The sequence below is a fragment of the Mobula birostris genome, chromosome 24 (assembly GCF_030028105.1).
Source record: "Mobula birostris isolate sMobBir1 chromosome 24, sMobBir1.hap1, whole genome shotgun sequence".
Classification (NCBI taxonomy): domain Eukaryota; kingdom Metazoa; phylum Chordata; class Chondrichthyes; order Myliobatiformes; family Myliobatidae; genus Mobula; species Mobula birostris.
The window spans coordinates 7,365,369-7,391,392 of record NC_092393.1 but is presented as its reverse complement, the minus strand read 5'-3'; the positions used below and the strand labels follow the sequence as shown (position 1 = coordinate 7,391,392).

The following is a 26,024-nucleotide window of genomic DNA, read 5'->3' as shown; positions in this document are numbered from 1 at the left end:
CCAAAGTTAGACTCATCCAATAGAAAAACTTATGAAACAAAGTCCTTACATAAGAAAGTTAACACTCTTTTGGAGAATGTTGGTCTAATTGCTATATGGAGGGACCTTTTCCCCGACAGAAGGGATTACACTCATTACTCTTCCCCCCATTCCGTATATACAAGATTAGACTATTTCATAACATTTGGAAAAGATCAAGACAAAATAATCACCTGTGGAATTGGGACAATAGATGTAAGTGACCATGCACCTATATATTTATCTGTTGATTTTGACCGACAACCAAAAAATACTATTTGGAAACTAAATTCAAGTTTACTCAATGATTCCTATTTTAAGGAAAAGATTAAAAAAGGAATCAGTCTTTACTTAGAATTCAATGATAATAGAGAGGTTTCACCTCCCATTCTATGGGATACTCTGAAGGCTGTCTTAAGAGGGAAAATTATAGCAAAATCTTCATATAAGAAAAAAAATGATATTGTATTTGTAACTAGGGGCCGTGCACAATTCTGATTTGATGGAGACAGACGTGAGAAGCACAGAGGAACATCTGGAGAAATTTCTGAAATGCCCAGTTCGCTGCCACTGCTACTGTGCGATTGAGAATCTCCGGAGGGAAAGCCCCAAAATCCCCGGCTTTGCCTGCTGCTGGCGACCGAAGCTGGGGTCGAAGCGTTCGGCAGAGATGGTGCTCGGTACTCGGTGTCGGAGGGCTGATCGGAGTTTGAAGCTTTCGGACGACTCAGAGTCGGACTGTAGTCGGGCATGGCAGGGAGAGTTTTCTTCCTTCTCCCGTCTGCGTGAGGTGTGGGACTTTCAAGAGACATTGAACTTTTTTACTGTGCCATGGCCTGTTCTTCATCGAGTTATGGTATTGTTGCACTGTTGCATATGTTATAATTATGTGGTTTTAGTTAGTTTTTCAGTCTTGGTCTGTTCTGTGTTTCTGTGATATCACACCGGAGGAATATTGTATCATTTCTTAATGCATGCATTACTAAATGACAATAAAAGAGGACTGCGTATCCTCATAATCTAAAAAATAAGGAATAAAACATAGAGGAATTACAAAATAAGCTGAAGGAACTAGAAAAAAAACACAAATTGAGTTTGGCACAGGATACGCTAGAGGAAATTTTAAAAATTCAGAATGAAATTAATAGTTTGGCGTCGCAAGAAATCAGAAAAAACTTAATGTTTCTGAAACAGAGTCACTATGGAAGTGGATCTAAATCTATGAAAATACTGGCGTGGAAACTGAAAACAAAGATAGCAGAAAATACAATTCATAGAATTACGGATCCAAGAACAAAAGTGATAAAAAAAATAAGCTCAGTGAAATTCAAGAAGCTTTTGAAATGTTTTACAAAACTCTGTATTCCAAAGCTCCAGGGGAAAGCATAGCCCAGGTTGACACGTTCCTGAATTCTTTAGAGTTACCCAATTTAAGCAAAGAACAAAGCAGAACGATGACTGACATAACTGAAGCTAAACTAAAAGCTACAGTTAGTAGGCTTAAATTAAGCAAGTCACCAGGATCAGATGGATATACGGCCGAGTGGTATAAAGAGTTTAGAAGTGAGTTAATTCCTGTTTTACTCCCCACACTGAACTGGGTTCTAAGAAAGGCAGAAGTGCCACCCAGCTGGAAGGAGGCGATAATCTCAGCTATACCGAAAGAAGGCAAGGATAAAATGGAATGTGGGTCATTTAGACCAATATCTGTGCTTAATGTGGATTATAGAATATTTACCTCCATCATGGCCAAATGATTGGAAGAGTTTCTACCCACACTGACACATAAGGATCAGACCGGTTTTATACAACAACGCCAAACGCAAGACAATATATGAAGGACACTTCACATTATGGATCATATTTAAAAAAATGAAATTGAAGCAATAGTGATAAGCATGGATGCTGAAAAGGCATTTGATTCGGTTAATTGGAATTTTCTTTACAAAGTTTTACATAGATTTGGTCTACATGACACAATTATTAAAACTATACAGGCACTATATGACAATCCTACTGATAGGATTAAAATCAATGGATATTTATCTAATAGCTTTACCCTAGAAAGAGGCACGAGACAGGGTTGTGCATAGTCACCGCTACTCTTCGCATTATATCTGGAACCATTAGCTCAACACATCAGACAAAATGAAGATATCAAGGGAATTACTATTAAAGGGACAGAACATAAATTGGCCTGTTACACGGATGACATTTTGATCTATCTAGGGCAACCAACATACTCTTTACCTAAATTGATGCAATCCTTTGAACAATATGGCCAATTATCAGGATAGAAGACCAACATAGATAAAACCCAACTACTTTCATATAACTATAGCCCACCAAGAGAAATTGAAAGTAGATATCCTTGGGCATGGCAAACAGAGTCCATCAAGTACTTGGGCATCATTACTTCAAAAGATTTGACAAGATTATCAGAATGCAATTATCAGCCTTTATATAAAAAAATTAAGGAAGATATAATAAGATGGAATCTAATTCCTTTTCTTGGTCTCAATTCAAGGATTGAATCTATTAAAATGAATATACTGCCCAGACTACTGTATCTCTTTCAGACCCTACCAATAGAGATTAACCAAAATCAATTCAATGAATGGAACAAGATGCTATCAAGATATATACGGCAAGGTAAAAGGCCTAGGGTTCGTCTCAAAACTTTGCAATTAGCTAAGGAAAGGGGGGAGATGGGGCCTACCTTCTCTTAGAGATTTACTATTTTGCAGCACAGTTGAGAGCTGTGATATGCTGGTGCAACCCATCATATGACACTCAATGGAAAAACATTGAGGAGAGGATACTTTCCATCCCCATACAGGCAATTTTGGCTGATAATAACCTACAAAGTAACATAAATACTATTGATAACCCGTGGGTGAAATGGACTCCTGAAATATGGAAAACTATTACAAAGGAATATAAACTAGAGAGAGACATTGCAATTCTTAAATGGTGTGCATATGACTCGGATTTTATGCCGAATAAACGGGATGCTAGATTTGAGGACTGGACAGCTAAGGAATAACAGCTATTTGCAATATAATGAAAGAAGGAACATTATTCAGTTTTGAAATGCTCAAAGGGAAACATTTATTAGAAAAACAAGACTTTTATCGGTATTTACAGATGCGACAGTATGTTAATAGGACGGTTAAAAATGTAACCAAGGCAAGTACATGTTTGATAGAGCTATTTAGAAAAGCATATAATTCAGACAACGGTAGTAGAATCATTTCAAGCTGAGCTGGAGAAATTGTGGAAATCAAAATGCAAACTATTATCATATTTTCTGGGAATGCCCCATTATCAAAGACTATTGGAGTGGGATCTTTAAATGTGAAATACCCTTAGCAAGTAAGACCATATATTTTGAGTATATACCTCAAGAATGGTTTAAAAGAGGTAAATATTTAATGAATATACTGCTGATGGCTGGTAAAAAAGATCCTTACCCGGAAATGATTATCACAGGAGAGCTCAACTTTAAATGTATGGATGGAAATTACAATGGACATTTACAAAATGGAGAAGATAACAGCATCTGTTAATCATAAGTTGGAACAATTTGATTCATACTGGGAAAAATGGTTTAACTACATAACACCTCATAGGCTTGATTTTATTCTCGCAAGTCAATGAATATGTTGTAAAAAAAAAGATCATTCCCTACTCTGTACATAGTTTTCTTCTTTTGATTGTTCTTTCTTTCCTCTCCTTTCTATAAATGTATATCTCAGATAAATATTGTGTGGAAATTTGTGACAAATATATATTTGTGATATATATGTACAGTATCTGAAATACATCTTGTGGAAATGTTTGATGATGAACTTCAATAAAAAAATAAATTACAAAGAAAAATAAAAAGTGTCTTCGAGCTGAGGAAAGACGAAGTTGTTGAGAAAGGTTGACAATCCTTGCCTTTTTTAAAATTGTTCACATGGAATATTAGCAATCTTAACCATCTTAGATGCCCTGAGTCCTCTGAAGGCACAAGAGAGCATAGACAATCTCAGGGCTTAGTTAAAATACCCTCTGCCAGTGGCAACTTGGCCATTATACCTTGGAATGCCAAGACGCTTAAAAAAAGCTACTATTTCTGAAAAATGCTTTAGTTAAAAATACAAGTTGGTGTGGAGAACATACAAAACCAGCAACACATCAATGCAGGAGTGCAAGTGCAGGAAGGGACAACAGTGATATGACTAGAGTTAGGTGACTAGAGAGATGGAATAAAAAGATTCAAAAGGACAATGTTACATGGGTTAAAGACTGTTAAAAAATGAGTTTAAAGACTGTATATAAAGTCTAGAATTGAGGATCTTGGGTAGGCAGTGAAAATAGCAGTGATGGAGGTGCCAGTCTCTACATGGGAAAAGGAACCCACAGAGATATCGAGAGAAGCTTTGAATAGCAACTTGAAGGGAGAACTGGGAGGGGTCATTAGCTAGAGGGAGAATCTGGCCGAGTATAGACAGTCGTTAAGATGAACTAGAGTGACCTCGGCAACTGGAAAGGAGAAAGCTCCAAAAGATTAGCTCAGCTCAAAAAGAACCTGAATGGACAGCATCAAGAAAGATATTGTATCTCCTTTATTTCAGCCAAGGAATTGAGTATTCAGTGCATTAGGGGACACCCATTCAGGGTGTTTATTTGTGCAGCCTCCTCTGATGCTGCAATGGAATTTCTTGCACTTTCAGCATCCACGTTTCTGCAACTTCCACTCTGAATTCTCTCTCAGCTACTTCCTAAGGTTACAAATATCTCAGAGTCTTCCCTATCCCAATCAGGTTGTGTGCCTTAAGAGATTCCTACCTCCATTCACTCACCTGAGCTGATGCTAGCCCGTTTGGAGATACGGTGAAATATGTTGTAGAAGGCAAACTGGAACCCAGCATAAGGGAAAACAGCCATAATGGTTGGAGTGAGGCCCCGATAAAATGACAATGGTCCTTCTCCTCTGTACATTGTGACCACTGCATGCCAAAGATTCCTGTAAACCTACAATACAAATTAATATCTCGATGGTTCAGGGACAAAGAACACACACATCCCTCCTGGTGAAGGAAGCCATTGAAATAAGACTAGAGAATAAAAATTTTAATGAAGACGAAGGTCTCACTCTGAGTAAGAACTGGTATACGATTTTAAACAAGGTGGGACAGTGGAAACCTAACTGGTTGAGGACTAACTACTCAGGAGGGACGGACGATGGGAGTTGAGTATATAAACCAACAGACTAGATGTGACTACTCAGGAGGGACGGACGATGGGAGTTGAGTATATATAGCAACAGACTAGATGTGACTACTCAGGAGGGACGGACGATGGGAGTTGAGTATATATAGCAACAGACTAGATGTGACTAATCAACATCCCTAATGAAGGTGGCAGAGTTTATCATCAAAATGTCAGTTAATATCAACACCTGTACCAGCCCGAGAAGAGTTTATGCTTTATGATGTTCAATCACAGGACTTGCACTGTGGTTTCACCATGCACAATACTCCTCAGCACTGAGGCCATCTTCAAAACGCAGTGCCTCAAGGCAGCTGTATCCATCACTATGGACGTGCACCATCCCCGTCATACTTCTCCTTATTACTACCACTGAAGAGGAGATACTAGAGCCTGAACACCAACACCCAATGACTTCAACAGTTTCTTCCCCTCCTGCATCAGCATTCTGAACAGTCCATGAACAATATCACTTTGATCTTTTTTTATACAGTGTTTTATTTTTGTAAGCTATAGTGATTTTATAGCTTTTCACTATACTGCTGCCACCAAACAACAAATTATCTAGGTCAGAGATAAAAAATCTTATTCTGACATGCAACATTTCTGAGGTCGAGACAGCAATCAGAAACACACAGGGTTTGAGGTCCATTCCATCCTCCCTCCCTTCAACGACTACCTACAACTTGGCAAGCTTGCTGTTTTGATGTTACTCAGCTACAGCTTCCTGATATCTTGATGGGGCTTTAATGCAGGATCCCACCCAGTCACTTAAGTCTCCTCTCCACAAAACTTACACACGCATGCACATCAGCCCTCCAACACTGCAGCTGCCACAACGTGCTTGCCCCTTCCTTACCTTGGGTTCTCCCTGTGCCACAAATCGGGTACGGAGTGTATCAATGGGCTGTACAGTCACAGTGGCAGTGCATGCTGCCAGACCTCCACAAACAAAGTGCACCGTAGGATTCCTCGAGTCGCAGAGCAAGGCATTGTGGATAAATTTGGTTAAAAATTCAAAACTTGCAAACTGGGAAAAAAGGGAGAAAAAGGTTAAACATCTTGCAACAAAGACAATCAAAAATTAAAAGTGGTTTGCATCCTTTCATCTCCTTTTGTGACCTCAATGTATTCAAAACACCTTGAGGTCTACAAAACACTTTTGAAGCTACATCTTATTAAGTTAGCAACACAAAATACTCAAAGAATCCACAAACAGCAATTTCAGAATGAACAGATCTTTTTTTTTTCTGTCAGAAGGATTAAATCTAGTCAGGAGATAACAGATCTGCATTTCTTCAAACCAGTGCCGTGAAACATTCTGCATCACCCTGAGAGGAAAGTTTAACATCACATTGGGAAACATCAGCACTTCTCCATGATCTGAATCAATGACCTCCTGACTCTGAACACACCTGATTCAAACTATTTTTTTTACAATAAATACACACTTCAGGAAATTTTCAAAATTCTGGGCCCAAGATTTAGTCACCCACACTCAAGATGACCATTTCAGTGACAGGATAGTGCTGAGGGTGCCAGAGTCCATTCCCTCTTGACTCTCAGTTTATTAGGCAGAAAAATATAGCGATATTTCACTACATTAAGATATTGCTAGAAAGGGCTGAGAAAGAAATGGAGGTGTGTCATACCTGAACAGCCCCATAAGAGACTGAGAGGAGCTGGGCTGGAACGTGGCCCTTCCAGAATGCCTGCAGACCCTCTTCTCTGAATATCATGCCAGTGGCCTGCACAATGCCATGATACTTGGCCCTTGGCTCCAGCAATGACAAGCGTTCAATCTGGAGCTGGGAAAGCAAATGACAGCAGTGAGACCCCTGTGATAAGCAGCAACAAAACACTGGGTGGTGGACAAGAGATGACAGGTGCTGGAATTAGGAGCCAAAAACAAACTGCCGGAAGAACTCAGCAGCTCAAGCAGTATCTGTGGAGGTAAAGGGATAGTCAATGCTTCAAGTTAATGTTCTGCATCAGGAATGAGACTGTGGCTAACAGATACAAGGTATATAGAAATGAGAGGGAGGTGTGAGGTAATCTGATTGGAGATAAATGGAACCAGCCAAGATGGAAGAGGGGCATTAGGTGGAAACAAGAAAAAAAATAGGCAAATGGAGCTAAATGGTGTGAGAGAAGAGGAAAAGGGAGAGACAGAGGCAGGTAGGTTATAGATGTAATCTACATCATCCTTTGTCAACATGTGTTCTCTATGGCACTTGTACCCAAGTGATTCTATAATTATAATAAGAATTATTCTGCTATGGAGGTGTTATCTCAACGTTGAACAAACAGACCCACAATTCTAGGTGGAGTGAAATTTCTGGACTGTGCTAATAGTTTCGACCACATTGTTTGTTCTTACATTACTACTGTAGGTAACAGCTTCATTATCCCCACAAAATATAACCAGTAGGATGATTGCATCTTGCTCTCCTGGAAAGCAGAAGTCTGCCAGCACCCATACTGACGTTGAGATCAAGAGGCAGCTCTCTGAGCAGCAAGGCCTTGCGCTTCCTGCCATAAAAACAGCAAGCCCTGCTCCCAGAAATGCTTTGACAGTGAGCATTACAGGACGTCAAAAGATAATGAACATCTAATTGAACAGACGTAGTAAAACTCCAATATCCTAAGACCAGTAAATGCTTCCCTAGTATGACAAAATGGACTCCTGACCTCAGAATCTACTTCATTGCGAGCCTGCACTTTAGTGTTTACCTGCACTGCACTTTCTCTGTAACTGTGGCACTCTATTCTACATTTTTATTGTTTTAACCTTGTCCCACCTCAATGATTTGATCTCGATAATTAGTATTTAAGACAAGTTTTTCACTGTATTGCAGTACATGTGATAATAATAAACCAATTCAGAGCACCTAATGGTTTAGCATCTTACACGCTGCTCCAACACACACCAGAAAATTTATAAGACTGTGAGACATCAAAAAAAAATTAAAGGTGTTTGTATAATACCCAATTATCTGGAAAATCTGACGATTCAGCACTATTAAACCCCAAGTCTGCAGGATTGTTGGAGTTACAATCACCTTTTAAATATGAATTGTAACATTAGTAAACTATAAAAAGTTAATATTAAACATCATTTTCATCTAATTTAAAAAGCATATTCTACCAAAATATCAGTTTAAAAATACATAAATTATCCAAATTTTACTTATCACTCCAGTATTGAGAACACCTTCAAAAGGCAATGCCTCAAAAAGATGGCATCCATCATTAGACCATAAGACATAAGAGCAGAATTAGGCCATTTGGCCCATTGAGGTTGCTCTGCCATTCAAGCATGTCTGATCCATTTTCCCCTCCTCAACCCCATTCCCTGGCCTTCTCTCCATAACCTTTGATGCCGTGTCCAATTAAGAATCCATCAATCTCTGCCTTAAGTACACCCAATGACCTGACCTCCACAGCTGCCTATGGTAAGAATTTCCACAAATTCGCCACCCTTTGGCCAAAGAAATTTCTCTGCATTTCTGTTTTAAATGGACATCCCTCTATTCTGAGGCTGTACCCTCTTGTCCTACACTCCCCCACCACAGGAAACGTCTTTTCCACATCTACTCTATCTAGGCCTTTCAACATTCAAAAGATTTCAATGAGATTCCCCCCCCACCCCATCCTTCTAAATTCCAGCAAGTACAGACCCAGAACCATCAAATGTACCTTGTATGATAACCCTTTTATTCCCGGAATCATCCTTGTGCATTGCCTCAGGACCTTCTCCAATGCCAGCACATCTTTTCTTCGATGAGAAGTATAAAACTGTTCACAATACTCACGGTGTGGCCTCACCAGTGCCTTATAAAACCTCAGCATCACATCCTTGCTCTTGTATTCAAGACCTCTTGAAATGAATGCTAACGTGGCATTTGCCTTCCTCACCACCAAGTCAAACTTCAGGGTGTTCTACACAAGGACTCCCAAGTTCCTTTACATCTCAGATTTTTGGATTTTCTCCCTTTCTAGAAAATAGTCTGCACATTTATTTCTACAATCAAAGTGCAAGACCATACATTTTCCAACATTGTATTTCATTTGCCACTGTCTTGCCCATTCTCCTAATCTAAGTCCTTCTGCATCCTACCTGTTTCCTCAACACCACTTGCCCCTCCACCAATCTTTGTATCATCTGCAAACTTGGCAACAAAGCCATCTATTCCATCATCTAAATCATTGATATACAGCATAAAAAGCAGTCCCAACAGTGATCCCCGCGGAACACCACTAGCAGTCAACCAGAAAGAATGTCTATTCCCATTCGCTGGCTACTACCAATCAGCCAATGCTCAAACCATGCTAGTTACTTTTCTGTAATACCATGAGCTCTTAACTTGGTAAGCAGCCTCATGTGTGGCACCTTGGCAAACGGTTTCTGAAAGTTCGAATATACAACATTCACTGCAGCCCTTTTATCTATCCTATTTGTAATCTCCTCAAAGAATTCCAACAGGTTCGTCAGGCAAGATTTTCCCTTAATGAAACTATCCTGACTTTGTCCTATCTTGTCCTGTGTCACCAAGTACTCCATAACCTCATCCTTAACAACTGTCTCCAACATCTTCCTAAGCACTGAGGTCAGGCTAACTGGTCTATAATTTCTTTTCTGCTGCTTTCCTCCTTTCTTAAAGAGTGGGGTAGCAGTTGTAATGTTCCGGTCCTCTGACACCATGGCAGAGTCCAATGATTTTTAGAAGATCATTGCTAATGCTTCCATAATCTCTACTGCTACCTCTTTCAGAACCCTAGGATGCAGTTCATCTGATTCAGGTGACTTATGCACTCTTCAATCTTTCAGCTTTTTGAGCACTTTCTCCCTTGTAATAGTAACGGAACTCACTTCTCTTCCTTCACAGGCAACCTCTGGCACACTGGTGGTGTCTTCCACAGTGAAGACTGATGCAAAATACTCATTTAGTTCATCTGCCATCTGTTATTATTTCTCCGACCTCACTTTCTATCAGTCCTATATCCACTCTCACCTCCCTTTTTTTTTACATACTTGAAAAAGCTTTTGCTATCCACTTTGATATAGTTTGCTCGTTTGCTTTCATAATTCATATTTTCCCTTATGATTCTTTTAGTTGCTCTCTGTAGGTTTTCAAAGGCTTCCCAATCCTCTATCTCCAGTTAATTTGTGCTTTGTTGTATGCCCTCTCTTTTGTTTTTACATTAGCTTTGACTTCCCTTGTCAGCCACGGTTGTACTATTTTGCTATTTGAGTATTTCTTCGATTTTGGAATACATCTGTTCCCATACCTTCCTCATTTTTCCCAGAAACACACACCATTACTGCTCTGCTGACATCTCTGCCAGCAGCTCCTTACAATTTACTTTGGCCAACTCCTCTCTCATGCCACTGTAATTTCCTTTACTCCACTGAAATACTGCTATGTCAGACTTTACTTTCTTTCATTCAAATTTCAGGTTGAACTCAATCATATTGTAATCACTTGTTCTTAAGGGCTCTTTTACCTTAAGCTCCCTAATCGCCTCTGGTTCATTATATAACACCCAATCCAGTATAGCTGATCCCCTAGTAGGCTCAGCGACAAACTGCTCTAAAATGGCATCTCGTAGACATTCAACAAACTCACTCTCCTGAGATCCATTACCAACATGATTTTCCCAATCAACCTGTATGTTAAAAACTCCCATGACTATCATGACATTGCCCTTTTGACACGCCTTTTCTATTTCCTGTTACAATCTGTGGTCCACATCCCAGCTACTGTTGGGAGGCCTATATATAACTGCCAGAATTCTTTTACCCTTGCAGTTTCTTAACTCAATCCACAAGGATTCAACATCTTCTGATCCTATGTCACATCTTTCTACTGATTTGATGCCATTCTTTACTGGCAGAGCCACGCCATCCCATCTGTCTACCTTCCTATCCCTCCGACATTTAGTTCCCAACTGAACATGTCCTCATCAGCCTGGACATGCTCACTTCTCATTGCTACCATCGAGGTGGTACAGGAGCTGAAGAGAAACATTCAACGTTTCAGGAACAGCTTCTTTCCGTCCACTACCAGATTTCTAAATGGACAAAGAACCCATGAACATTTACCTCACTGTTCTTTTCCTCACTTTTTGCACTACTTATTTTTATACACACACACACACACACACACACACTCACTCACAGACACACTCACACACACACACTCAGACACACTCTCATACATACACACACACACATACAGACACACTCTCATACATACACACACACTCACACACACAGACACACTCACACACACAGTGGATTCTGGTTTATTGAGACACAAAGGACCCAGTACATTTTAGCCCATTTAAGAGGCTGTCCTAATTAGCCACTTTCATGGAAATAGTTAAAAAGGGTATAATAAAATCAAACTGAGTAACCAATTATGTATTTAAATCAACTACAGAACAAATTAGAACACTACCAATAGTACAGTACTACAATACTATAAAAGTGTGTACAAGCTCTTACTAGTTATTGACAGAGGAATTCCTCTAGTGTATGCAATGAACAAAATCTGTGCAGATACCTAGAGCAAATAATGGACTGTCTTTATACAATGCAATTGATGACTGCATCTTCCAAATCTTCTCTTTCATTCTAACAGTTAAGATTATTTCTGATACCTTCAAATCCTTCCAAGTTCCCAACTTGTTGCATCAGTGAAATGACTTTATTTTCACTCCCAGCCATTTCTGGCATCTCTATGCCAGTGAGAAAAACAATTCTGAATTGTCTTATTACTTATTTCTCGCCAACTATCAGTGACAAAAATCACTGCTTTTTGAATACAAACACACACACAACTGATGCTATTTAAAAACGGTTTGCTCTAAGCACAGTGTGGCATTCAAACGGTCACACAAGTGCATGCGACTGACAATAGTTAGAGCCCGCTCGGCAACCATTCCCTGTCCCAATTTAACAGCCTAGCATCCCAAATAAACTAAGGGAATCTGGCAATTTTGTTGATTAGTTTTTGTTCTTTAAGAGTAGTTCCAAATAAGTGGCTGTGCTGATGAACTGATGGTCCAATCAACTGGAATCCACCGTACCTATTAATTATGTACTGCGTGTACTGCTTCTGCAAAACAATACACAATATATGCCAGCAATTCTGATTCTGAAGACACCCGTTGCCATTGAATTGAGCTCCTGGTTCAAGTCATTATACGATGTGAAAGCTTTAGTGAGGCTGCAGAGGAGATTTACCAGGACGCTTGCACCTAGATTTTACGAGAGGCTGAGTGATCTAGGGCTTTTCTCCTTGGAATGAAGGAGGATGAGATGTGACTTGAGAGAGGTGTACCACCTCTACTGGTATAAACTTGGTGGGGGGTTTGGTTCAGATGGTAATTTTTAGTGCGTTGGTTTGCAAACTTCTGCAGACAGAACCAATTTACAATATTAAATGCTGCCGAGAGTTGTTAGTGTGAATTTTGAGGTTCACACCAACAACTTTTTCCCAGGTCTGAAATGGGTAATATAAAAGGGGATAATGTTAATGTGATTGCAGGAAAGGATGGAGGGTGGGAAAGAGATGTCACAGAGTTTTCCTTTGTTCTTACACAGAGAGTGGTAGGTACATGGATGCACTGCCGGGCTGGTGATAGAGACAGATACACTAGGGACATTTAAAAGACCCTTTAATGGATGAAAAAAAACATAAGGCTATGTAGGCTAGAATGATCTTGGAGTGGGTTAAAATGTCAGCACAACATTGTGGGCTGAATGGCCTGTACCACACTGTTCAGCTAAGAATCAGTAGGGTGCTGGTGCTTCATTGCTGGTCTCTAGAGGAAGGCAAAAACTGGGATGCAGTTGGCAAGGATCGCTGAGGAAGTTCACACCAGCAACTCTCGGCAGCATTTAGTATCGTAAATTTGTTCTGCCAACTCACTAAAAATTACCATCTGAACCAAACCCCCCACCACCAAGGTTATACCAGTACAGGTGGTAGCGGTTGAAATATATTCATTTTGCATATACATAGTTTCTTGCTGTCTGAGTACATTATTCACCATAGTAAAAGATATATTTATTCATTGGATAGGAATGCCATTTGCACCCCTCTTTCTGACCTATCCAGTTGTTCAATGTTGATTCACTGATTCGTTTTATTTTCTTCCCTCCCCGGCTGCCAGGTGCTTATATGCTAAAAAATACTGAGTCTATAGTGTTGAAAAGGCGAATGATATGCTGGCATTCATAGCAAGAGGATTCGAGTACAGGAGCAGGGAGGTACTACTGCAGTTGTACAAGGCCTTGGTGAGACCACACCTGGAGTACTGTGTGCAGTTTTGGTCCCCTAATCTGAGGAAGGACATCTTTGCCATAGAGGGAGTACAAAGAAGGTTCACCACATTGATTCCTGGGATGGCAGGACTTTCATATGATGAAATACTGGATGAACCAGGCTTATACTCGTTGGAATTTAGAAGATTAAGGGGGGATCTTATTGAAACGTATAAAATCCTAAAGGGATTGGACAGGCTAGATGCAGGAAGATTGTTCCTGATGTTGGGGAAGTCCAGAATGAGGGGTCACAGTTTGAGGATAAAGGGGAAGCCTTTTAGGACCGAGATCAGGAGAAAATTCTTCACACAGAGAGTGGTGAATCTGTGGAATTCTCTGCCACAGGAAACAGTTGAGGCCAGTTCATTGGCTATATTTAAGAGGGAGTTAGATATGGCCCTTGTGGCTAAAGGGATCAGGGGGTACGGAGGGAAGGCAGGCACAGGGTTGTGAGTTGGATGATCAGCCATGATCATACTGAATGGCGGTGCAGGCTTGAAGGGCCAAATAGCCTACTCCTGCACCTATTTTCTATGTTTCTATGAAACAAGCCAACTTTCCTACGACAACATCTACACAAAATGCTGGAGGAACTCAGCAGGTCAGACAGCATCCATGGGAATGAATACAGTCGACATTTCGGCCCGAGACCCTTCTTCAAGAGTGGAAAGGACACCAGAATCTTTTCCAAGATGTTTATTGCCCATACCAACTTTTTCTCAGCAGTCATAATCTAATCCTATTTCACTATTTCCTTCTACTCTTTCCACACTTACTTGCCCAACTTCCCCTAAAATGCATCAGTTTTATTTGCTTTATCCACTCAATTGCAAGTTCTGCATTCTAAGCACTCACCAGGCAGAAATCTTCCCCCCCCACCACCCCAAACACTCACTTTAATTATCAATTTTATTTATGACTAAGTCTGGACTCACTCCACCAAGGGCAAATATTTTCCCTACATACATCCTATCAAAACCTTTCAGAGCAACACACACAAATTGCTGGAGGAACTCAGCAAGTCAGGCAGCATTTATGGAAATGAATAAACAGTCAACGCTTCAGGCTAAAACCCTTCAGACTATTTTTTTTTAAATGCCTCTATTAATTTGTGTCTCAAATCTTCTGATTTGTAGAGGAAATAGTCTGAGTCCAGTCACCCTTTCTGAACAACTGGCCTTCTAATTCTGTTATCATGTCTGCAAATCAATCTAGCATCTTCAACAATGCCTTTACCATATTATAACATGAAGACCTCAACAGTATTGCTTATGGTTTGGGACTATTTGTTTAATCCCACTTCCTCCAGGAAAAGAACCAAAATGCTTCAGTAATATTAAAAAGGTCAAAAATACAGCTGTGTTAAACTTATTTACTCATCTAGATCACCTACTCCGCTCTCAGCTGGAAGAGTCTCATGACAGAACCTGCTAATTCCAAAAGTACATTCCAATTCCCTTTTTTCTTGTAAAAATTTTTGAACATGTAAAGTGAGGGGGATACCTTTCTCACTTAATTAGCTCTTGTTATCCAAGCAGCGCAGAGTCTGTCTACTATTACGTCACTATGCACCAGCATAAAAGAGGGAAGTGGCAGACAGGAGTCCGTGGTGATTTCTGGATTGAGGATGGGCTAAAGTAAGAAATAATTGAATTAACTCTTCATCTCTATGCTAAATCTGATGGCTTTAACAGAAGACCAAGTGACAATGTCACGCCATGAATCCTAGGCATTAAAGGGTGAAAAACAACTGCGGCCAATGTTGATAAAATACATAAAGGGTTGACACGGTCAGTTAAACCTAGCAGGCTGTTTTCTCTGAAAGAAACCACTGATGATCAACATATTGCTGCTCAGAGACCTCAGCCTTGACCCTGCCTTGTGCAGCTGGATCCTGGACTTCCTGTCAGATCAACAGCAGGTTGTAAGAGTGGGCTCCCTCACCTCCACCTCTCTGACTCTCAAGACAGGAACCCCTGAGGGCTGCGTACTGAGTCCCCTCCTTTACTCCCTGTATACCCATGACTGTACCACCGCCCAAAGCTCAAATCTGCTAATTAAATTTGCTGATGACACTACATTGATTGGCCTTATCTCAAACAATAATGAGGTGGCCTACAGGGAAGAAGTCATCTCTGTGACACAGTAGTGTCAAGAAAACAATCTCTCCCTCAATGTCACAGTAACAAAGGAGCTGGTTGTGGACTACAGGAGGAATGGAGATGGGCTAACCCCTATTGACATCAATGGATCTGGGGTCGAGAGGGTAAACAGCTTCAAGTTCCTCGGCATCCACATCACTGAGGACCTCACTTGGTCTGTGCACACCAGCTGTGTGATGAAAAAGGCACAACAGCGCCTCTTCAAGGCAGTGAATCAGTCAATCAGTATGTACCGATTGCCATCTATAGAAACATGGTATTAACCTGGTATAGATAACTGATGCATCCTCTATTTTCCGAATTTACAATTAAAACATTGTTACTCAATACATAATCTCTACCCCAGTGTTTACCCACTTTCCTGTAATCCAGTATGCAGAATCAGAACCAGGTTTATTATCACCAGCATGTGTCATGAAATTTGTTAACTTAGCAGCAGCAGTTCAATGCAATATACGATATAGAAGAAAAATATTAATAATAATAAACAAACGAGTAAATCAACTACAGTATACGTATATTGAATAGATTAAAAATGGTGCAAAAAACAGAAATAATATATATTTAAAAAGTGAGGTAGTGTCCAAGGGTTCAATGTCCATTTAGGAATCGGACGGCAGAGGGGAAGAAGCTGTTCCTGAATCGCTGAGTGTGCCTTCAGGCTTCTGTACCTCCTACCTGATGGTAACAGTCCCCGGGTACTGGAGGTCCTAATGAATGCTGTCTTTCTGAGGCACTGCTCCTTGAAGATGTCCTGCGTATTTTGTAGGCTAGTACCCAAGAGGCATTTGAAATGTGGTGTTTAAGGAGAATGCAGAAAATGAGATGGGTGATGAAGGTCAGCAATACGGAAGTGTTGAAGAGAGCGAGGAGAGAAAAGGAGTTGCTGAAGAATGTGCAGAAAAGGAAGTTGGAATATGCCGGGCACTTGTTAAGAGGTGGTGGACTGCAGAAATTGTTATTGGAAGGGATGATAGAAGGAAAGAGGGAAAGAGGAAGGCAGCGAACCACTTGGTACGGTAATGTGAGGCAATGGACTGGGTTGAGTTATGCTGAGGCCAGAAAAAGAGCGCAAGATCGAAGAAGATGGAGGTGCATAGCCGCCAATCCCAGATTCGAGACGGCACCCACTGACTGACTGACCCAAGATGCAGCGGACTAAACTTACAACCTTCTGCAGCTTCTTTCGCTCCTGTGCAGTAGCCCCCTCATACCAGACAATGGCGCAGCCTGTCAGAATGCTCTCCACAGAACATATATAGAAGTTTTTGAGTGTATTTGTTGACATACCAAGTCTCTTCAAACTCCTAATGAAGTATAGCCACTGTCTTGCCTTCTATATAACCACATTGATATGTTGGGACCAGGTTAGATCCTCAGAGGTCTTGACACCCAGGAACTTGAAACTGCTCACTCTCTCCACTTCTGATCCCTATATGAGGATTGGAATGTGCTCCTTCGTCTTACCCTTCCTGAAGTCCACAATCAGCTCTTTCGTCTTACTGATGTTGAGTGCCAGGTTGTTACTGCGGCACCACTCCACTAGCTGGCATATCTCACTCCTGTATGCCCTCTCGTCACCAAACGAGATTCTACCAACAATGGTAGAATCAACAAATTTATAGATGGTATTTGAGCTATGCCTAGTCATGGGTATATAGAGAGTAGAACAGTGGGCTAAGCACACACCCCTATAGGCAAATTGCAATTGGTCCAGGTCCTTGCTGAGGCAGGAGTTCAGTCTAACCATGACCAACCTCTCAAAGCATTTCCTCACTGTCGATGTGAGTGCTACCGGGTGATAGCCATTAAGGCAGCTCACACTATCCTTCTTAGGCACTGATATAATTGTTGCCTTTTTGAAGCAAGTGGGAACTTCCGCCTGTAGCAGTCAGAGGCTGAAATCACATTTAACAGATGTACCTGCACAATCGCTCAGTATTCAGCCAACTACCAGGTATTTTATCCACCGAATTGCATTGTCACTCGGTATATAACCACCTCCTGGTACCGCCAGCCAGATTTTTACCCTCTGCCCAGTACTCTCACCTCTGTCCACCCCTCACCCGATACTCTCACCGTCTATTCACCCGATACTCTCACCGTCTATTCACCCGTCACCTGATACTCTCACCGTCTATTCACCCTTCACCTGATACTCTCACCGTCTATTCACCCGTCACCCGGTACTCTCACCGTCTATTCACCCGATACTCTCACCGTCTATTCACCCGTCACCCGATACTCTCACCGTCAATTCACCCGTCACCCGATACTCTCACCGTCCATTCACCCGTCACCCGATACTTTCACCATCTATTCACCAGATACTCTCACCCTCTATTCACCCGTCACCCGATACTCTCACCGTCTATTCACCCGATACTCTCACCGTCCATTCACCCGTCACCCGATACTCTCACCATCTATTCACCCGTCACCCGATACTCTCACCGTCTATTCACCTGTCACCCGATACTCTGTCTATTCACCCAATACTCTCACCGTCTATTCACCCGATACTCTCACTGTCTATTCATCCATCACCCGATACTCTCACCGTCTATTCACCTGATACTCTCACCGTCTAGTCACCCGATACTCTCACCATCTATTCACCCGATACTCTCACTGTCTATTCACCCGTCACCCGATACTCTCACCGTCCATTCACCCGTCACCCGATACTCTCACCGTCCATTCACCCGTCACCCGATGCTCTCACCGTCCATTCACCCGATACTCTCACTGTCTATTCACCCGTCACCCGATACTCTCACCGTCCATTCACCCAATACTCTCACCGTCCATTCACCCGATACTCTCACCGTCTATTCACCCGTCACCCGATACTCACCGTCTATTCACCCGATACTCTCACCGTCCATTCACCCGTCACCCGATACTCTCACCGTCTATTCACCCATCACCCGATACTCTCACCGTCTATTCACCCGATACTCTCACCGTCTATTCACCCGTTACCTGATACTCTCACCGTCTAGTCACCCGATACTCTCACCATCTATTCACCCGATACTCTCACTGTCTATTCACCCGTCACCCGATACTCTCACCGTCCATTCACCCATCACCCGATACTCTCACCGTCCATTCACCCGATACTCTCACCGTCCATTCACCCGATACTCTCACCGTCTATTCACCCGTCACCAGATACTCACCGTCTATTCACCCGATACTCTCACCGTCCATTCACCCGTCACCCGATACTCTCACTGTCTTTTCACCCGTCACCTGATACTCACCGTCTATTCACCCATCACCCGATACTCTCACCGTCTATTCACCTGATACTCTCACCGTCTATTCACCCGATACTCTCACCGTCTATTCACCCGTCACCCGATACTCTCACCATCTATTCACCCGTCACCCGATACTCACCGTCTATTCACCCGTCACCCGATACTCTCACCGTCTATTCACCCGTCACCCGATACTCCCACCGTCTATTCACCCGTCACCCGATACTCACCGTCTATTCACCCGATACTCTCACCGTCTATTCACCCGTCACCCGATACTCTCACCCTCTATTCACCCGTCACCCGATACTCTCACTGTCTATTCACCCGATACTCTCACCGTCTATTCACCCGATACTCTCACCGTCTATTCACCCGATACTCTCACCGTCTATTCACCGGTCACCCGATACTCTCACCGTCTATTCACCAGGTCACCCGATACTCTCACCGTCTATTCACCCGTCACCCGATACTCTCACCGTCTATTCACCAGATACTCTCACCCTCTATTCACCCGTCACCCGATACTCTCACCCTCTATTCACCCGATACCTGATACTCTCACCGTCTATTCACCCGTCATCTGATACTCTCACCGTCTATTCACCCGTCACCCGATACTCACCGTCTATTCACCCGTCACCCGATACTCTGTCTATTCACCCAATACTCTCACCGTCTATTCACCCGATACTCTCACCGTCTATTCACCCGTCACCCGATACTCTCACCGTCTATTCACCCGTCACCCGATACTCTCACCGTCTATTCACCCGATACTCTCACTGTCTATTCACCCGTTACCTGATACTCTCACCGTCTAGTCACCCGATACTCTCACCGTCTAGTCACCCGATACTCTCACCGTCTATTCACCCGATACTCTCACTGTCTATTCACCCGATACTCTCACCGTCTATTCACCCGATACCCTCACCGTCCATTCACCCGTCACCCGATACTCTCACTGTCTATTCACCCGTCACCTGATACTCTCACCATCTAGTCACCCGATACTCTCACCGTCTATTCACCCGATACTCTCACCGTGCATTCACTCGTCACCTGATACTCTCACCGTCTATTCACCCGATACTCTCACCGTCCATTCACCCGTCACCTGATACTCTCACCGTCTATTCACCCGTCACCCGATACTCTCACCGTCTATTCACCTGATACTCTCACCGTCTATTCACCCGATACTCTCACCGTCTATTCACCCGTCACCCGATACTCTCACCGTCTATTCACCGGTCACCCGATACTCTCACCGTCTATTCACCCATCACCCGATACTCACCGTCTATTCACCCGTCACCTGATACTCTCACCGTCTATTCACCCGTCACCCGATACTCACCGTCCATTCACCCGTCACCCGATACTCACCGTCTATTCACCCGATACTCTCACCGTCTATTCACCCGTCACCCGATACTCTCACCCTCTATTCACCCGTCACCCGATACTCTCACTGTCTATTCACCCGATACTCTCACCGTCTATTCACCCGATACTCTCACTGTCTATTCACCCGTCACCCTGATACTCTCACCGTCTATTCACCCGATACTCTCACCGTCTATTCACCCGATTCTCTCACCGTCTATTCACCCGATTCTCTCACCGTGCATTCACCCGTCACCTGATACTCTCACCGTCTATTCACCTGACACTCTCACCGTCCATTCACCCGTCACCAGATACTCTCACCGTCTATTCACCCGTCACCCGATACTCTCACCATCCATTCACCCGTCACCCGATACTCTCACCGTCTATTCACCCGCCACCCGATACTCTCACCCTCTATTCACCCGTCACCCGATACTCTCACTGTCTATTCACCCGATACTCTCACCGTCTATTCACCCGATACTCTCACCGTCTATTCACCCGATTCTCTCACCGTCTATTCACCCGTCACCCGATACTCACCGTCTATTCACCCGTCACCCGATACTCTCACCGTCCATTCACCCGTCACCCGATACTCTCACCATCCATTCACCCGTCACCCGATACTCTCACCATCTATTCACCGGTCACCCGATACTCTCACCGTCCATTCACCCTTCACCCGATACTCTCACCGTCTATTCACCCGATACTCTCACCGTCTATTCACCCGATACTCTCACCGTCTATTCACCCGTCACCCGATACTCTCACTGTCTATTCACCCGATACTCTCACCATCCATTCACCCGTCACCCGATACTCTCACCGTCTATTCACCCGTCACCCGATACTCTCACCATCTATTCACCGGTCACCCGATACTCTCACCGTCCATTCACCCTTCACCCGATACTCTCACCGTCTATTCACCCGATACTCTCACCGTCTATTCACCCGATACTCTCACCGTCTATTCACCCGTCACCCGATACTCTCACTGTCTATTCACCCGATACTCTCACCGTCCATTCACCCGTCACCCGATACTCTCACCGTCTATTCACCCGTCACCCGATACTCTCACCGTCTATTCACCCGTCACCCGATACTCTGTCCATTCACCCGTCACCCGATACTCTCACCGTCTATTCACCCGTCACCCGATACTCTGTCCATTCACCCGTCACCCGATACTCTCACCGTCCATTCACCCGTCACCTGATACTCTCACCGTCCATTCACCCGTCACCTGATACTCTCACCGTCCATTCACCCGTCACCCGATACTCTCACCGTCTATTCACCCGATACTCTCACCGTCTATTCACCCCTCACCTGATACTCTCACCGTCCATTCACCCGTCACCCGATACTCACCGTCTATTCACCCGATACTCTCACCGTCTATTCACCTGTCACCCGATACTCTCACCATCTATTCACCCGTCACCCGATACTCTCACCGTCTATTCACCTGATACTCTCACCGTCTATTCACCCGTCACCCGATACTCTCACCCTCTATTCACCTGATACTCTCACCATCCATTCACCCGATACTCTCACCGTCCATTCACCCGATACTCTCACCGTCTATTCACCCGTCACCCGATACTCTCACCGTCTATTCACCCGTCACCCGATACTCTCACCGTCCATTCACCCGATACTCTCACCGTCCATTCACCCGATACTCTCACCGTCTATTCACCCGATACTCTCACTGTCTATTCACCCGTCACCCTGATACTCTCACCGTCTATTCACCCGTCACCCGATACTCTCACCATCTATTCACCCGTCACCCGATACTCTCACCGTCTATTCACCTGATACTCTCACCGTCTATTCACCCGTCACCCGATACTCTCACCCTCTATTCACCTGATACTCTCACCATCCATTCACCCGATACTCTCACCGTCCATTCACCCGATACTCTCACCGTCTATTCACCCGTCACCCGATACTCTCACCGTCTATTCACCCGTCACCCGATACTCTCACCGTCCATTCACCCGATACTCTCACCGTCCATTCACCCGATACTCTCACCGTCCATTCACCCGATACTCTCACCGTCTATTCACCCGATACTCTCACCGTCTATTCACCCGTCACCCGATACTCACCCCGTCTATTCACCCGTCACCCGATACTCACCGTCTATTCACCCGTCACCCGATACTCACCGTCTATTCACCCGTCACCCGATACTCACCGTCTATTCACCCGATACTCTCACCGTCTATTCACCTGATACTCTCACCGTCTATTCACCCGATACTCTCACCGTCTATTCACCCGATACTCTCACCGTCTATTCACCCGTCACCCGATACTCTCACCGTCCATTCACCCGATACTCTCACTGTCTATTCACCCGTCACCCTGATACTCTCACCGTCTAGTCACCCGATACTCTCACCGTCTATTCACCCGTCACCCGATACTCACCGTCTATTCACCCGTCACCCGATACTCACCGTCTATTCACCCGTCACCCGATACTCACCGTCTATTCACCCGATACTCTCACCGTCTATTCACCCGATACTCACCGTCCATTCACCCGTCACCCGATACTCACCGTCTATTCACCCGATACTCTCACCGTCTATTCACCGGTCACCCGATACTCTCACTGTCTATTCACCCGATACTCTCACCGTCTATTCACCCGATACTCTCACCGTCTATTCACCCGATACTCTCACCGTCTATTCACCCGTCACCCGATACTCACCGTCTATTCACCCGATACTCTCACCGTCTATTCACCCGTCACCCGATACTCTCACTGTCTATTCACCCGATACTCTCACCGTCTATTCACCCGTCACCCGATACTCTCACCGTCTATTCACCCGTCACCCGATACTCTGTCTATTCACCCGTCACCCGATACTCACCGTCCATTCACCCGTCACCTGATACTCACCGTCTATTCACCCGATACTCTCACCGTCTATTCACCCGTCACCCGATACTCACCGTCTAGTCACCCGATACTCTCACCGTCTATTCACCCGATACTCACCGTCCATTCACCCGTCACCCGATACTCACCGTCTATTCACCCGATACTCTCACCGTCTATTCACCCGTCACCCGATACTCACCGTCTAGTCACCTGATACTCTCACCATCCATTCACCCGTCACCCGATACTCACCGTCTAGTCACCCGATACTCTCACCGTCTATTCACCCGTCACCCGATACTCACCGTCTAGTCACCCGATACTCTCACCGTCTATTCACCCGATACTCTCACCGTCTATTCACCCGTCACCCGATACTCACCGTCTATTCACCCGATACTCTCACCGTCTATTCACCGGTCACCCGATACTCTCACCGTCTATTCACCCGTCACCCGATACTCTCACCGTCTATTCACCCGATACTCACCGTCTATTCACCCGTCACCCGATACTCTCACCGTCTATTCACCGGTCACCCGATACTCTCACTGTCTATTCACCCGTCACCCGATACTCTCACCGTCCATTCACCCGATACTCTCACCGTCTATTCACCCGTCACCCGATACTCTCACCGTCTATTCACCCGTCACCCGATACTCTCACCGTCTATTCACCGGTCACCCGATACTCTCACCGTCTATTCACCCGTCACCCGATACTCTCACCGTCTATTCACCCGATACTCTCACCGTCTATTCACCGGTCACCCGATACTCTCACCGTCTATTCACCGGTCACCCGATACTCTCACCGTCTATTCACCCGATACTCTCACCGTCTATTCACCCGTCACCCGATACTCTCACCGTCTATTCACCGGTCACCCGATACTCTCACCGTCTATTCACCGGTCACCCGATACTCTCACCGTCTATTCACCGGTCACCCGATACTCTCACCGTCTATTCACCCGTCACCCGATACTCTCACCGTCTATTCACCCGATACTCTCACCGTCTATTCACCCGATACTCTCACTGTCTATTCACCCGATACTCACCGTCCATTCACCCGATACCCTCACCGTCCATTCACCCGATACTCTCACCGTCTATTCACCCGATACTCTCACCGTCTATTCACCCGATACTCTCACCGTCTATTCACCGGTCACCCGATACTCTCACCGTCTATTCACCCGTCACCCGATACTCTCACCGTCTATTCACCCGATACTCACCGTCCATTCACCCGTCACCCGGTAATTAACCGGCCGCAGTCTGTAATGAACTGATTTGAATGGACAGTATGCAGACACGATTATCATTGTATCTCAGTACAAGTGCCCTTAATAAAACAAATTGAGCGCCACGTTACCTGGAAGCGAATCTTGAGGACATCAAGCGGATTAATGAGGACCCGGGTGAGGAGGCCAGCCGCTGAGCCGGCTGCGGCCGCCTGACTGGATGAGAGTCCCGGTCCCTGACCTTGGGCCGGCGGCTCGTAGCCCACCATGCCGCTGCGCTGCGCTCCCTCCCCGGTGACGCGCACCGGAAACTGTCAGCGCCATCGTCACTGATTTCGACCAATCACGGAAGAGTGAGCGCGGGGTCTCAGAATAATTGACAGCTCTTCCAGCTACTCAAAATCCGGCATCTGACGATACACCAATCAAGTATGAGGAAGCTGATGTCAATTCTTTAGTAGTTTACTTGACCGGAGGCAGATTTGGTGAGTAAGATCCATCAGAGCTTTGTCCACCATAAGAGAGGATGTCACTGCCGAACCAAGCGCGGGAGAAGTCGGAGGCGAGGAAGGCCGCCCTTCTTCGGAGGGCGGGGAGAGCGAAGAGTAGGCGGGGCCTACTGAAGGGGCGGGGCTTGGATCACGTGGGGGTGACGTATGAGGAAGAGCGGCGTCTTCACCTCGAGGAACTGAGTCGCAAGTCTTTCGGGTTTCAGATCACCGGCACACGCGGCGACAGCAGTACAATGCAATACATGATAAATATAAAATACTGAATTCCTGTAAGTATATACAGTGTACGTATATTAAATAGTTCAATGAAAATTTGTGTAAAAACAGAAATACAAAAAGCTGTGCGAGTCCATTTAGAAATCGGATGGTAGAAGGGCAGAAGCTGTTCCTGAGCGAGTCCCTCCAGGCTTCTGTACCTCCTTCCTGACTTACTGTCCAAGGAGAAGAGGGCATGTCCTGGGTGGGTGGCCTTTCTGATGTTTTGGATACAACGGAGGCGAGTACCCATGATGGAGCTGACTAATTTTATAACTCTCTGCAGCTGACTTCGTTCCTGTGCGGTAGCCCCCACCACCATGCCAGACAGCGATGCTGCCTGACCTAAAGCTCTTCGCGGCACATCTGCAGAAGCTTTCGAGTGTTTAAGGTGACACACCAAATCTCCTCAAACTGCTAATGAAATATAGCTGCTGTCTTGCCTTCTTTACCGCTGCATCGATACGTTGGGACCAGATTAAATCCTCAGAAAAAGTGAACTTGAAATTGCTCCACTTGTGACCCCTCTATGATGATTGGATTGTGTTCCCTTGTCTTACCCTTTCTGAAATCCACAATCAGCTCTTTGGTCTTCCTGACTTTGAGTGCCAGGTTGTTGCTGTGACGGCACT

At 44.4% G+C, this 26,024-nt stretch overlaps 1 protein-coding gene and 1 long non-coding RNA gene across 4 annotated transcripts in view; one reads left to right on the top strand and one right to left on the bottom strand.

Annotated features, from left to right (window-relative positions):
- Positions 1-3,854, top strand: part of LOC140187039 (uncharacterized) — a 37,187-nt gene extending 33,333 nt beyond the window's left edge. For 2 of the 3 annotated variants that reach the window (XR_011882994.1, XR_011882996.1), the window contains exon 4: positions 498-3,854. This is a non-coding gene — a long non-coding RNA (uncharacterized lncRNA). The remainder of the gene's footprint in view (positions 1-497) is intronic. The other variant, XR_011882995.1, reaches the window with a different exon arrangement.
- Positions 1-25,204, bottom strand: part of slc25a19 (solute carrier family 25 member 19) — a 35,301-nt gene extending 10,097 nt beyond the window's left edge. The window contains exons 1-4 of the mRNA XM_072241919.1: positions 24,757-25,204; positions 6,930-7,085; positions 6,137-6,307; positions 4,869-5,040 (exon numbers count right to left, since the gene is read on the bottom strand). Of these exons, the coding sequence (XP_072098020.1) occupies positions 4,869-5,040; positions 6,137-6,307; positions 6,930-7,085; positions 24,757-24,894 (637 nt within the window). The 5' untranslated portion in view covers positions 24,895-25,204. The remainder of the gene's footprint in view (positions 1-4,868; positions 5,041-6,136; positions 6,308-6,929; positions 7,086-24,756) is intronic.
- Positions 25,205-26,024: the final 820 nt, after the last annotated feature.